We start from the raw sequence: 13418 nt of genomic DNA, 5'->3' as shown, positions 1-13418 counted from the left end.
TTTTTTTTTTTTTTTTTTTTTTTTTGAGATGGAGTTTTACTCATGTTACCCAGGCTGGAGTGCAATGGCGCGATCTCGGCTCACCACAACTTCCGCCTCCTGGGTTCAGGCAATTCTCCTGCCTCAGCCTCCTGAGTAGCTGGGATTACAGGCACGCACCACCATGCCCAGCTAATTTTTTGTATTTTTAGTAGAGATGGGGTTTCACCATGTTGGCCAGGATGGTCTCGATCTCTTGACCTCGTGATCCACCCGCCTTGGCCTCCCAAAGTGCTGGGATTACAGGCTTGAGCCACTGCGCCCGGCCTGAGCTTGTTTTTTAACACTAAGCTCTGTCTTCAAGTTTCCAGTCTTATAACCATAATGATCTGTATCCCCTATAGCCATGCCTATTTTTTTCCTTCAGTTTTAATTAATCTTTTGTTTCTATACTTTAGCTCTAAGTCTTTCCATTTCATCTGTGGATTATGAGTCCTTAACTTTATCTATGGTCCAGACATCCTATACTCAGTTGTACTTAGAATTAGCTTTTTAAAGATACACACTGCAATCCCAGCTACTTAGGAGGCTGAGGCAGGAAGATCACTTGGGCTCAGGTGTTCAGGACCAGCCTGGGCAACATAGTGAGGTCCCATTACACACACACACACACACACACACACACACACGCACAAATGGCCAAGAGGTATGTGAAAAAATTCTCAACATCACTAATCATCATGAAAATGCAAATCAAAACTACAATGAGATTATCTCATCCTGGTTATAATAACTATTATTAAAAGGGAAAAAAATGCTGGTAAGGATGCTGAGAAAAGGGAACTCATTCCCACTTGGTGGGAATGTGAATGAGCACAGCCACTACAGAAAACAATATGGACACCTCTCAGAAAACTAAAAATAGAACTACCATACTATCCAGCAATCACACTACTGGGTATTAATTGAAAGGAAATCAATATATCAAAGGGATACCTGCACTCCCATGGTTACTGCAGTACTACTCATGACAGCAAAGCTAATGGAGTCAACCTAAGTGTCCATCAACAGATGAATGGATAAAGAAAATGTGGTATGTATATATACACACTATTCAGCCACAAAAAAGAATGAAATCCTATTGTTTGCAGTGACATGGATACAGTGGAGGTGTATCCATGGAACTGGAGGTCATTGTGTTAAGTGAAATAATCTAGGCACAAAAAAAAAATATTGCATGTTCTTATGTGTGAGCTAAAAAAATTTATTTCATGGAGGTAAAGAGTAGAATGATAGTTACTAGAGGTTGGGAAGGGGGTATACAGGGCAGGGGGATTATGGAAGGTAGTTTAATGGGTGGATACAAACATACAGTTAGAAGGAATAAGTTTTAATGCTTGATAGCATAGTAGGGTGACTATACTTAACAACAATGTAAATTTCAAAATGGCTAGAAGATTTGAAATGTTCCCAACACAAATAAATGATAAATGAGATAATGAATAACATAAATATCCTGACTTGATTATACATTCTATGCATGTCTCAATATATCACATGTACCCCATAAATACAAATAAATATATATTACAAAAATAGGAAAGTGAAAAAGGAAAAATAAGTGGCTTATCTAAGTGCTGTTTTCTTTAGGTCACTCTTATCAAAAGTTTAGGTTATTGCAATTACATTCCTAATCAGATTTTCTCAGACTGATACTCAAAGTTTGTCATCTAGTCATTTAAAATTTATTATTTTTTCCATAAAGTAAAAGCAAGTTTATTTAAAAAGTAAAGGAATAAAAGAATGGCTACTCCATAGGCAGAGCAGCCTATTATTATTATTATTATTATTTTGGAGCCATAATCTCACTGTGTTGCCCAGGCTGGCCTCAAACTCCTAGGTTCAAGGAATCCTCCAGCCTCAGGCCTCCTCAATAGCTGGGACTGCAGATGCCTGCCTCGGCCTGGCTCCATTTTTTATCCTTTTAATGTAGTGTCCACTCCAAGCTTTCTATTTCAATACAACTTGTAAAATTCTACTTTCATGCCTTACAGATAAGATAAATGGCACAATTTACTGAGTGCTTACTCTGTCATGGCCACTATGCTAAGTGCTTCTATATAGTTTTTTACAATGTACCTGAGAGGTAGGAGCTATTTCCTGTATTTACAAGTGAGACGAAACTACACAAATTCATAAAACTAATAAATGACAGACTGGATTCAAACCTGGATCTTTCTGACTCCAGGACCCATGACTTTAAGACACTGCCTTCCAAACCAAGCTATAAAAAATTTAGGAGACTTGGGCTGGATGTGGTGGCTCACACCTGTAATCCCAGCACTTTGGAAGGTGAGGCATGAGGATTGCTCGAGCCCAAGAGTTTGAGGCCAGCCTGGGGAACAGAACAAGACCCCATCTCTCGACAAAATTAAAAATTAGCTGAGTGTGGTGGCACATACCTGTAGTCCCAGCTACTCAAGAGGCTGAGGTGGGAGGAGACAGCTTGGGCCCAGGAGTTCAAGGCTTCAGTGAGCTGTGATCACACCACTGCACTTTAGCCTGGGCAACAGAGCAAGAGCATGTCTCAAAAAATATATGTAGGCTGGGTGCAGTGGCTCACACCTGTAATCCCAGCACTATGGGAGGCCAAGGCAGGTGGATCACCTGAGGCCGGGAGATCGAGACCAGGCTGGCCAACATGGTGAAACCCCGTCTCTACTACAAATACAAAAATTAGCCAAGCATGGTGGTGGGTGCCTGTAATCCCAGCTATTTGGGAGGCTGAGGCAGGAGAATCACTTGAACCCAGGAGGTGGTGGTTAAAGAGAGCTGAGATTGCACTACTGCACTCCAGCCTGGGTGACACAGAGAGACTCCATCTCAAAAAAAAAAAAAAAATTAGATGACTTAAAGCCAGGCAGTGGCTCACACCTGTAATCTCAACACTTTGGGAGGCCAAGATGGGAGGATGACTTGAGCCCAGGAGTTCAAGGCTAGACCAAACTAACCCACTAGGTCAAACTAGAATCCGACTCTCTAGACCACAAGTTGGTCTACTTGATTATCTCATACTTCCATCTAAATCTTGTTTGCTATAACTTTGGGTATATTACTTCATATAGTCCTTGCTCTCAAATAGTGCAGTCTATCACAAAAGATAAATATAGAATGTAGAAGTGCTATAGTAATAGATGGGTGAACAGTTAATTCGGCTTAGACTCAGTAAAGAGGCTTAGAGGTAGAGAATGAGGATGTTAATTAAGAGCGGGCAGGCTGGGCTTGTTGGCTCATGCCTGTAATTCCAGCATTTTGGGAGGCCGAGGCAGTGGATGACCTGAGGTCAGGAGTTTGAGACCAGCCTGACCAACATGGTGAAACCCCATCTCTGCTAAAAATACAAAAAATTAGCCAGGTATGGTGGTGGGTGCCTGTAATCCCAGCTACTGGGGAGGCTGAGGCAGGGGAATCGCATAAACCTGGGAGGCAGAGGTTGCAGTGAGCCGAGATTGAGCCATTGCACTCTGGCCTGGGTGAAAGAATATTTCGTCTCAAAAAAAAAAAAAAAAAAAGGCATTCCCGACGGAGTGAACAATACAGTTGGCCCTATGTATCTATGGATTCCACATCGGTGGATGCAACTGCAGATAAGAAATATTTGAGGGGGAAAATGCCTCAAAATTCCAAAAAACAAAACTTGAATTTGGCATCAAATACTGTGTCGAATCTATGCAAATGAAGTGATGTATAGGCATCATATTAGGTATTATAAGTAAACTAGAGATGATTTAGAGTATCAGGAAGATACCATGTCATTTTGTATAAGGGACTTGAGCATCATGGATTTGGTATCCATGAATGTCCTGAAACCAGTCCTCCATGGACACTGAGGGACAAGCTGTATAAAGGGAGTTAGAGGATAGAGACTGCAACATGGGTTTAGACAGTAGAATAATCTGATATGGGTGGGCAGGCAATGAGAGTGAAGGAAGGGAAGTAAGTCTGGGTCCAAGTTGTGAAGGCTGGTAGTTGCTGATTCTGATTAAGAGCCTGAATTAAACTCCAATTAATAATTAAATGGGGCCAGGCGCGGTGGCTCAAGCCTGTAATCCCAGCACTTTGGGAGGTGGAGGTGGGTGGATCACGAGGTCAAGAGATGGAGACCATCCTGGTCAACATGGTGAAACCCCGTCTCTACTAAAAATACAAAAAATTAGCTGGGCATGGTGGCACGTGCCTGTAATCCCAGCTACTCAGGAGGCTGAGGCAGGAGAATTGCCTGAACCCAGGAGGCGGAGGTTGCGGTGAGCCGAGATCGCGCCATTGCACTCCAGCCTGGGTAACGAGCGAAACTCCGTCTCAAAAAAAAAATTATAATAATAATAATTAAATGGAAACATTTACATTGTTAAATGTGTAAGTTCTGGCCGGGAGAGGTGGCTTACGCCTGTAATCCCAGCACTTAGGGAGGCCAAAGCGAATGGATCACCTGAGGTCAGGAGACCAGCCTGGCCAACATGATGAAACCCCTTCTCCGCTAAAAATACAAAAATTTAGCAGGGCATGGTGGCATGCACCTGTAGTAGCAGCTACTCAAGAGGCTGAAGCACAAGAATAGCTTGAACCTGGGAGGCAGAGGTTGCAGTGAGCTGAGATTGTGCCACTGTATTCCAGCCTGAGTGACGGAGTGAGGCTCTGTCTCAAAAAAATATATATATGTGTAAGTTCTGATTTATTGATAAAATACTTAGAGAAATGTTAATTGTCCAGTACATCAATAAGATTAGGCACTTTGGGAGGCCGAAGCGGGTGGATTACAAGGTCAGGAGTTTGAGACCAGCCTGGCCAATGTGGTAAAACCCCATCTCTACTAAAAAAAAATGCAAAAACTAGCTGGGCATGGTGATAGATGCCTGTAGTCTCAGCTACTCAGGAGGCTGAGGCAGGAGAATCGCTTGAATCCGGGAGGTGGAGGTTGCAGTGAGTTGAAATCATGCCACTGCACTCCAGCCTGGGCAACAAAGCAAGACTCCATCTCAAAAAAAAAAAAAAAAAAATTTAATAAACTAAACATTAAAATTTAGAAAAAACAAAACTCCTCAACTGATACCGATAAACTAGTACCCCTGTAGCTCTTCCAAAGTGAGAAACAGAAGATGACATATGGGAGGCTGGGTGTGGTGGTTCCCACCTCTAATCCCAGCACTTTGGGAAGCCAAGGTGGGTGGAGTGCCTGAGGCCAGAAGTTTGAGACCAGTCTGTCTCTACTAAAAATACAAAAATGGGCCAGGTGTGGTGACTCACACCAGTAATCCCAGTACTTTGGGATGCTGAGGTGGGCGGATCATGAGGTCAGGAGTTTGAGACAAGCCTGGCCAACACAGTGAAACGCTGTCTTTACTAAAAATACAAAAAATTTGCCAGGCGTGGTGGTAGGCGCCTGTAATCTAGCTACTCAGGAGGCTGAGGCAAGAGAATAGCTTGAACCCGGGAGGCAGAGGTTGCAGTAAGCTGAGACCGCGCCACTGCACTCCAGCCCGGCCAACAGTGCAAAACTCCGCCTCAAAAAATAAAAACCTGCAAAAATTATCTGGGTATTGTGGTGCATGCCTGTTAATACCAATTCCCGCTGGGCGTGGTGGCTCGTGCCTGTAATCCCAGCACTTTGGGAGGCCAAGGCGGGTGGATCACGAGGTCAAGATCGAGACCAGTCTGGCCAACATGGTGAAACCCTTCTACTAAAAATACAAAAATTAGCTGGGTGTGGTGGTGCATGCCTGTAGGCCCAGATACTCCTGAGGCTGAAGCAGGAGAATTGCTTACACCCGGGAGGTGGAGGTTGCAGTGAGCCGAGATCGCGCCACTGCACTCCAGCCTGGCACCTGGCGACAGAGCAAGACTCTGTCTCAAAAAAAACCAAAAAACAAAATAAGCTAATTACTCAGGAAACTGAGGCACGAGATCACTTGAACACAGGAGGTGGAGGTTGCAGCGAACTAAGATTGTGCCACGGTGCTCCTGCCTGGGTGACAGAGTGAGATTCTGTCTCAAAAAAGAAAGTAAGTAACATATGGGAAAAAGAGAATACCTAGACCAGATTTATGTCAGAAAGATTTTGTCATAGAGATTAAATAGTAGGTTTGTGTGATTTATTGACTTAATGGATAACCTAGGTTTAATCATTATTGAGAACTGTTGATATATAGTTAGTAATAGCTTTGTAGCTAAGATAAAACCAGAAAATGACCAAAATGGTAGCTTTCTAAATGTTCAAGGTAATGACAACCTGAAATCCTCTACCTTTGTACCTTCAGACTCTCTTAATAAGCATAGTTCTAGTACCACAAAATGTTTATGTCACATGAAGGTATTTCACAACTTACACAATGAACATGAGCATGAAACATGTCTTCCTAATCCATTTATAGGTTAAAGTTCTCCTGTCCTCCTTCTTTAAAGGATTAACCTTTAAAGAAGGTTTCCAGCCAAAGATCATTAAAAATTAAGAATTCTTTATTTAGTATATTCTCTCACTCAGAGATTAAGCTTGATAAACACAGGTTGTTTTAAAATATTATAGTAATGGTTTATTGGTAGGTAATTTGGTTAGCAGAGTTATAAATACAAAAAGGGAAAGGTTATCAGAAATTAGACATTATTTCTAACTAATCTTCTGCAAAAGCTTGATTATTAAAACCTCTTTTATCTTACAAGGGTTGCATATACAGTTTTAGCTCTTCAGAGTCCTCTACCAATAAGGCACCTGCAATAGTAAAGAATTTGCTACTGCAGCCTTGGAGAGCATTTTTTGGAGGTCTATTGGTGCTTCTCTTGACAAAGTGCACATTTTTTTTTTTCTTTTCTGGAGATAGTCTTGCTCTGTTGCCCAGAGCTGGCGTGCAATGGCGCAATGTCGGCTTACTGCAACCACTGGCTCCTGGGTTCAAGCAATTCTCCTGCCTCAGCCTCCTGAGTAACTGGGATTACAAGCGCATGCTACCATGCCAGGACAATTTTTGTATTTTTCATAGACATGGGGTTTCACTGTGTTTACCAGGCTGGTCTCAAACTCCTGACCTCATGATCCACTCGCCTTGGGCTCCCAAAGTTCTGGGATTACAGGCATGAGCCACCGTACCCAGCCAACAAAGCACACTTAAAAAAAATTATTTTTTAATTTTTTAAATTTGAGACGGAGTATCACTCTGTCCCCGACACTGGAGTGCAGTGGCACAATCTCATCTCACTGCAACCTCCACCTCCTGGATTCAAGCGATTCTCCTGTCTCAGCCTCCCAAGTAGGTGGGATTACAAGCATGCACCACCACACCCGGCTAATTTTTGTATTTTTAGTAGAGATGGGGTTTCATCATGTTGCCCACACTAATCTTGAACCCCTGGCCTCAAGTGAGCCACCTGCCTTGGCCTCCCAAAGTGCTGGGATTACAGGCATGAGCCACCATGCCTGGCCCAAAGTGTACTTTTAATCAAGACAAACAGTCACATATTTATTATATCCATCCTAAAGTCATAGTATAAAAACTGTGATTGAACTGATGGACTAGAATAAAAATAATAAATCCTGAGATCCATGCCAGCCTCTCACAAATTATTTGAATTTCATAAAAATATGAAGTGTTAACACAGAGATGGAATGGCAACTGACTTTATGAAAGCTCACACATTGAAACTAAACAAAATCTCAAGCTGTGGTGTGAAGCTATTCTGTTACCAGGCAGCACCCCCTCACCATATAAATAGCAGTTAGCTACTGGTTTCTTAAAGCCAAACTAATGATGGTTTTGAAGATCAACCTTGTCTATTGCCCCACTCGTGGCTTAAAATGGAAGACTTTTCCTGTCTCCTGATCCTTTTTCTTTTAGCTTATTTGAGAAGAACCCTGAAAGAAAAAAGATCATTGAGTGAAATATTATCTCCTGGAGTATCATCTCCTTACTGTAGATACCCCTGACAGGAGGCTCTGATTCAGCCACATTCCAACAGAGCTTCTAAATCAGTATGCTGTAAAGGTTTCCATAGTCCTGGAGAACTTCATGCAAACTTCTTCTTGGTGGCTGTGAACCTCTCCATGTACTAAAAAATATGAAAGAATACATAAGGGATATTTTGGCATGAGCAAATAAATATAAGTCTAACTATTTGCTACTTATTTATTTCTTCATTTTGGTTTTTATTGGAAATGGTCTTTTACTTCCTACAAAATATAACTGCTGTAAATGCACATTTAAGTACCTAGTTTTTGCCAGACACAGTGGCTCACACTTGTAATCCCAACACTTTGGGAGGCCAAGGTAGGTGGATGGCTTGAGCCTAGGAGTTTGAGACCAGCCTCGGCAATATGGTGAAACCCTGTCTCTATCAAAAATAGAAAAATTAGTCAGGCATGGTGGTGCCTGTAGTCTCAGCTGATCAGGGGGTTGAGGTGGGAGGATCACTTGAGCTGAGATTGTGCCACTGCACTCCAGCCTGGTGACAGAGCGAGACTTTGTCTCCAAAAAAAATAAAAATAGGCTGGGCGCTGTGATTCATGCCTGTAATCCCAGCACTTTGGAAGGCTGAGGCACTCAGATCATGAGGTCAGGAGATGGAGACCATCCTGGCTTACATGATGAAACCCTGTCTCTACTAAAAAGACAAAAAATTAGCTGGGTATGGTGGTACCTGCCTATAGTCCCAGCTACTCGGGTGGCTGAGGCAGGAGAATTGCTTGTACCCAGGAGGCAGAGGTTGCAGTGAGCTGAAACTGTGCCACTGCACTTCAGCCTGGGTGGCAGAGTGAGATTCCGTTTCAAAAAATAAACAAAAAGCACGTAGGGCCAGGTACAATGGCTCACGCCTGTAATCCCAGCACTTTGGGAGGCTGTGGCAGGTGGATCACTTGAGCTCAGGAGTTTGAGACCAGCCTGGCAAATGTGGTGAAACCCTATCTCTATAAAAATTAGCAAGGCATACTGGCACATGATTGTGGTCCCAGCTGCCAGAGGGGCTGAGGCATGAGCCCCTTGAGCCTGGGAGGTGGAAGTTGAGGCGCTGAGATGTGAGCTGAGATTGCACCACAGGACTCCAGCCTGGGCGATAGAGTGGGACTGTGTCTCAAAAAAAAAAAAAGTATATAGTTAAAAGTAAATTTTGTTTTTTATGTTAACAGGAAACATCAAAAGACAAAGATGGGCTGGGTGCAGTGGCTCATGCTTGTAATCCCAGCACTTTGGGAGGTGGAGGCAGGTGAATCACAAGTTCAGGAGATCAAGACCATCCTGGCCAACATGGTGAAACCCCGTCTCTACCAAAATTAAAAAAGTTAGCTGGGTGTGGTGGCACATGCCTGTAGTCCCAGCTACTCGGGAAGCTGACGCAGGAGAATCACTTGAATCTGGGAGGTGGAGGTTGTAGTGAGCTGAAATTGTGCCACTGCACTCCAGCCTGGCGACAGACTGAGACTCCATCTCAAAAAAAAAAAAAAAAATCAAAAGACAAAGATGAAGACAAAGATGGTTTACAATAAGCTGTCTATAGAGAAAAAGTCATCTTGGTGCAATACCATTAAACTGATTCTTTAAATCTACTTCCAAAATGGGGAAGAACAAATCCTGTTGACATTAGCTATAAACAGTTATGTGGATTACTTCACCACTGTCTTCTCTGGGGTAGTGACTAGAAATGCAGAAGTATATTAATTCATACCTTATCATAGCCTTCCAGTTCTCGAAGTTTCTTTATTTCAAAAAGATTGCCTTCCACAGCAAGCAGACAGATCTGGGAATCACTGAGGATGCTCTGTGGAAGCATGCTGAGCTCAAGACAATTCTCTTCCAGGCGAAGAATTTTAAGGCGTGGACAACAAGATATCTTTACTGAGATCTGAGATATCTATTGAATAACCAAAAAAGAATAACAGGAAAAAGCATAAGCACTATATTGGTTACTTTTAGTACATTAAAACAAAACAAAAAAATCTTTGACTATTTGTTCTAGTTTTCCCTTCTTTTACCACCTCCATTTTCTCACTGCCTACTCACTCCAGAAGCTTCTGTTATCTAGCTTCTGCTACTACGCCCCCACTTAAAAAAAAATGCTTTTATGAAGGTCACCAGTGGCTTTTTGGGAACAAAATTTTCTGATGATAAAAGCACTGTATGTTCATTATAGAAAAGTTGAGAATCACACATTTAAAGAAAAAAGTTTACCTGGAAGCCACCACCCAGAAATAACCGCCATAAACACTGTGGTACATTTACTGCCAATGTTTTATGCGTATGTAGATACTGACCAATTTGCTACCAAATTCAAGAATCCATCATCCTTAGTACCTATTGCATTTAACTGTACTATCTATCCCTTCCTTCAAACCCCTTCTTTTTGTTCTTTTTGGTTTTTCTATCTTTTGGGTTTTTCCTTACTTCTCTTGTTTTTACAGGCATTTTTCAAGTAGCTGTCCCTAATACTTCATATGTCATCTTCTCTCTAAACTTTTCCTAGAAAGCTCATTCATTAAAGTCCATCGCTTTCTTTACGACCTCAAGATCTGTATCTACACTCTTATCTCTACTCTGCTCCCATGTCTCCAACTTTCAGGAAGACATTTCCATTTACAAGATTCAACACAGACAATTCAGCATGTCCATTCTCAATAGCACCACTGTTCCTTTAGGCCCTCAAGCTCAATACCAAGCAATTGTCTTTGATTCACTCTTTTGCCCTTTAAATACTAAAAGTCACCCAATTCTTTGATTCTGCCTAGTATCATCTCAGATCATCACTTACTAGAAATTATGATAACTTATTAGCAATGCAAGTTCTCAGACTTCATCCCAGATGTACCAGATCAGAAACACTGAGATTAGGAGCTAGCGATCTCTTTAAACAAGCTTTTCTGGTTATTCTGACACATACTAAAGTCAGAGAACCACTGTATAAAGGCAGTAGCAGAGGTTAATATGGAGCGAATCCTCAACTGATACTTGCTGCTTAACTGATTCAGTTTTTTTCCCTAAAAAAGCTCTATAACATACAAGAATATCCACTTAAGGTAAAAAACATGAGGCCAATCCCTCAAAGACAGACTGAATTTCATTATGATGTAAAATCACTACAATCTAGAAAAGTAATAACCACATGTATCTAGTGCCTACTTTAATGGACCATGCAGATCTAGAAGTACAGACACTAGAAAACTAAAGGCCATTCAGTCTCACAGTGTTTAATGTTTCATCACTTGTGCCTTTATGCCTAGACAAGAATCTTTGGATTGGTTTTCCACACAAATATTAATTGAAAGCTTCCAAAGTAATGGAAACAAATTTCAAATATTATAATTAAAGCTGTTGAACAGTGAAATGAGCTATCTCCAGAAAGCCTATCAATTAATGTTCTTCAGCAAAAGCAGGAGACACACTTAACAAAGATGTCAAAATGCCCCACAAAATGAAAAACAAAACTGAATTACCTCTGACCTCCACTCTGAGAACCTCAATTTATGCCTCATTTCCACACTATATCCCTAACATAGCTCCTGGCTAGCTGGTTAGGGACATATTTGAGAAGGATTTGAAGAATTCTTCAAGATTTGTGATACAGTAGTTTAACTATTGAAATGATCTCTCTCTGTTACCTACTTTACCCTTCCAAAAACACCTACGCAATAAAAACATCCAGCGTCTCAACTAACTCTTTACGCTTTTAAATTAGTTCAGCCTATAGAAGCACTTTGGCTTTTTAAAAGCACTTTGCGCTTTTAAATTAGTTCGGCATATAGAGGAAACCTCTCATCTAGCCTCTGACACTTAGTTCTACGGTGGCGGTTTAGGAAACAAGAGGTTAAGAGGTTATCAGGAGACCATGAACCCACACATATGCTGTAGGAAAAAAACCTTAAGCTCTAAACCTGATTCTGGTTGAGGTTGAGTTCGATGACCTGCAGCTCTCCCACTGTGTCAGGTATACTTCGAATCTGGTTCTTAGAGAGATCCACCACATCCAGGTGCCGTAGGGTACAAAGTTGGGGAGGCAGTGCTCCCAGTTGGTTCCCAGAGAGGCTCAGGGTCTTGAGGGCAGAGAGTTGCCCAAAGGTAGATGGCAGCTCTCTCAGGTGATTGTTGTTTAGGCTTAATGTCTCTAGTTTTTTCAGACTGCATATCTCATCAGGCAGAACAGCTGGCAAAGAAAAAAATTTTTTTAAATGTAAATCTGATAGAGCTGAAAATACCTTTAATGAAGTTTATTTATAGACTTTATGGCAGCCTGCCTCACCTCTTGTTAGTATATGTAGAATTCCCTCATGTGCCATTGTTAGGTATTGCATTTTACCAACATAGTCTTTAGAAGGTGAAGGTGCCATCAAAATGCAGGAGAGCATTTGAGTATAACGGGCTCCTTTTGTAAAGAGGCTCAGGCACAATCCGACAGCAATTCTGTGAGATTTGGAAGATCCTCCCCTTCCCATTTCATCCCCAATTCCAAGTTAGGTAGCTTTGTTTACATTACATCCCCAAAATGTTCTTCCCTTTCAAGTCCAAATTAACCCAGTAACAATTATTATAACACCCAAGGAGGCTCATAGATGTTAATTACAAGAAGTAGAAAGAAAGCTTCAAGGGCTTCAGCATTCTGCAACTTGAGCCCTCCTGCACGGTTCATAACAAAAACAAAAATCAGCTTGTAAGAGAAAACCACCCCTGGTAACAGCTGATCACTAGCAAAAGCTTTCCAGGCAAGAGCCATACTCAGTTTGTTGTTGTTCAGGGAGAGGCTCTTCAGCAGAGTGAACTTTCCTATCAGCAAAGGCGGTAGGCTCTCGATCTTGTTGTTGGACAAGTCGATGGTTCTGAGATTGCTCGTCAGCTTCTGCAAGTCTGCGGGGAACTGGAGAAAGGAGTTCACAGCGTGGAGAATCCCACACCGATTAAGTTCGCCGCCCCCGCCGTCCCTCTTCCTTTAAGTTCCTAGGTCGTGTCCCTCCCAGTCTCACCTCGGTCAGCCCTCGGTCCTTAAGCTGAAAGACACCAGTTTTCTGCGCCGTTTCCACATGAGCGCGAAGGGCACTGTTTCCCATCCTAGCGCCGCGGCTCAGGTCCCTGGGGGAAGAAAGCGCAGATGTCACCGCCCTATCCACCCCGTCGGCCTCCGAAGAGTCTCCTGCCCCACCTGTCATCTCCCGCCTATCCCTGGCTCCTGGGGGCCGACCCAGGAGCGACAAGGAAGAAGAGGAAGAACAGATATCCCGACCACCAAGCCCTGCCGCCTTTGCAGCTGTGCGGAAGCCAGGCGCCTCTGGGAGTCTATGGAAGATCATGGAGCCCCGGACTCGCCTCCCACCGCTCAGCTGCCGGACGCTCCGCAGGAGAAGACCAAGGACCCGCAGTAGCCGGGACTCGCTCCCCGGCTTAGTCCCGGGCGGGAACGCTCTGTGACGTCATCGA

The 13418-nt window shown here is 42.7% G+C and overlaps 1 protein-coding gene across 1 annotated transcript; it reads right to left on the bottom strand.

Moving 5' to 3' along the window:
* Positions 1-6101: 6101 nt before the first annotated feature.
* LRRC57 (leucine rich repeat containing 57) lies at positions 6102-13413 on the bottom strand. The gene is made up of 6 exons (XM_032297828.1): positions 13308-13413; positions 12968-13073; positions 12723-12861; positions 11885-12153; positions 9685-9870; positions 6102-8073 (listed from the first exon to the last, which is right to left on the bottom strand). The coding sequence occupies exons 2-6, from the start codon at positions 13049-13051 to the stop codon at positions 8032-8034; spliced, it is 720 nt and encodes a 239-aa protein (XP_032153719.1). The 5' UTR covers positions 13052-13073; positions 13308-13413; the 3' UTR covers positions 6102-8031.
* Positions 13414-13418: the final 5 nt, after the last annotated feature.

This window comes from Sapajus apella, unplaced genomic scaffold (assembly GCF_009761245.1).
Source record: "Sapajus apella isolate SASKATOON/1434 unplaced genomic scaffold, GSC_monkey_1.0 scaffold37, whole genome shotgun sequence".
Taxonomy (NCBI): Eukaryota; Metazoa; Chordata; class Mammalia; order Primates; family Cebidae; genus Sapajus; species Sapajus apella.
This window is presented reverse-complemented; position numbering and strand designations above follow the sequence as displayed.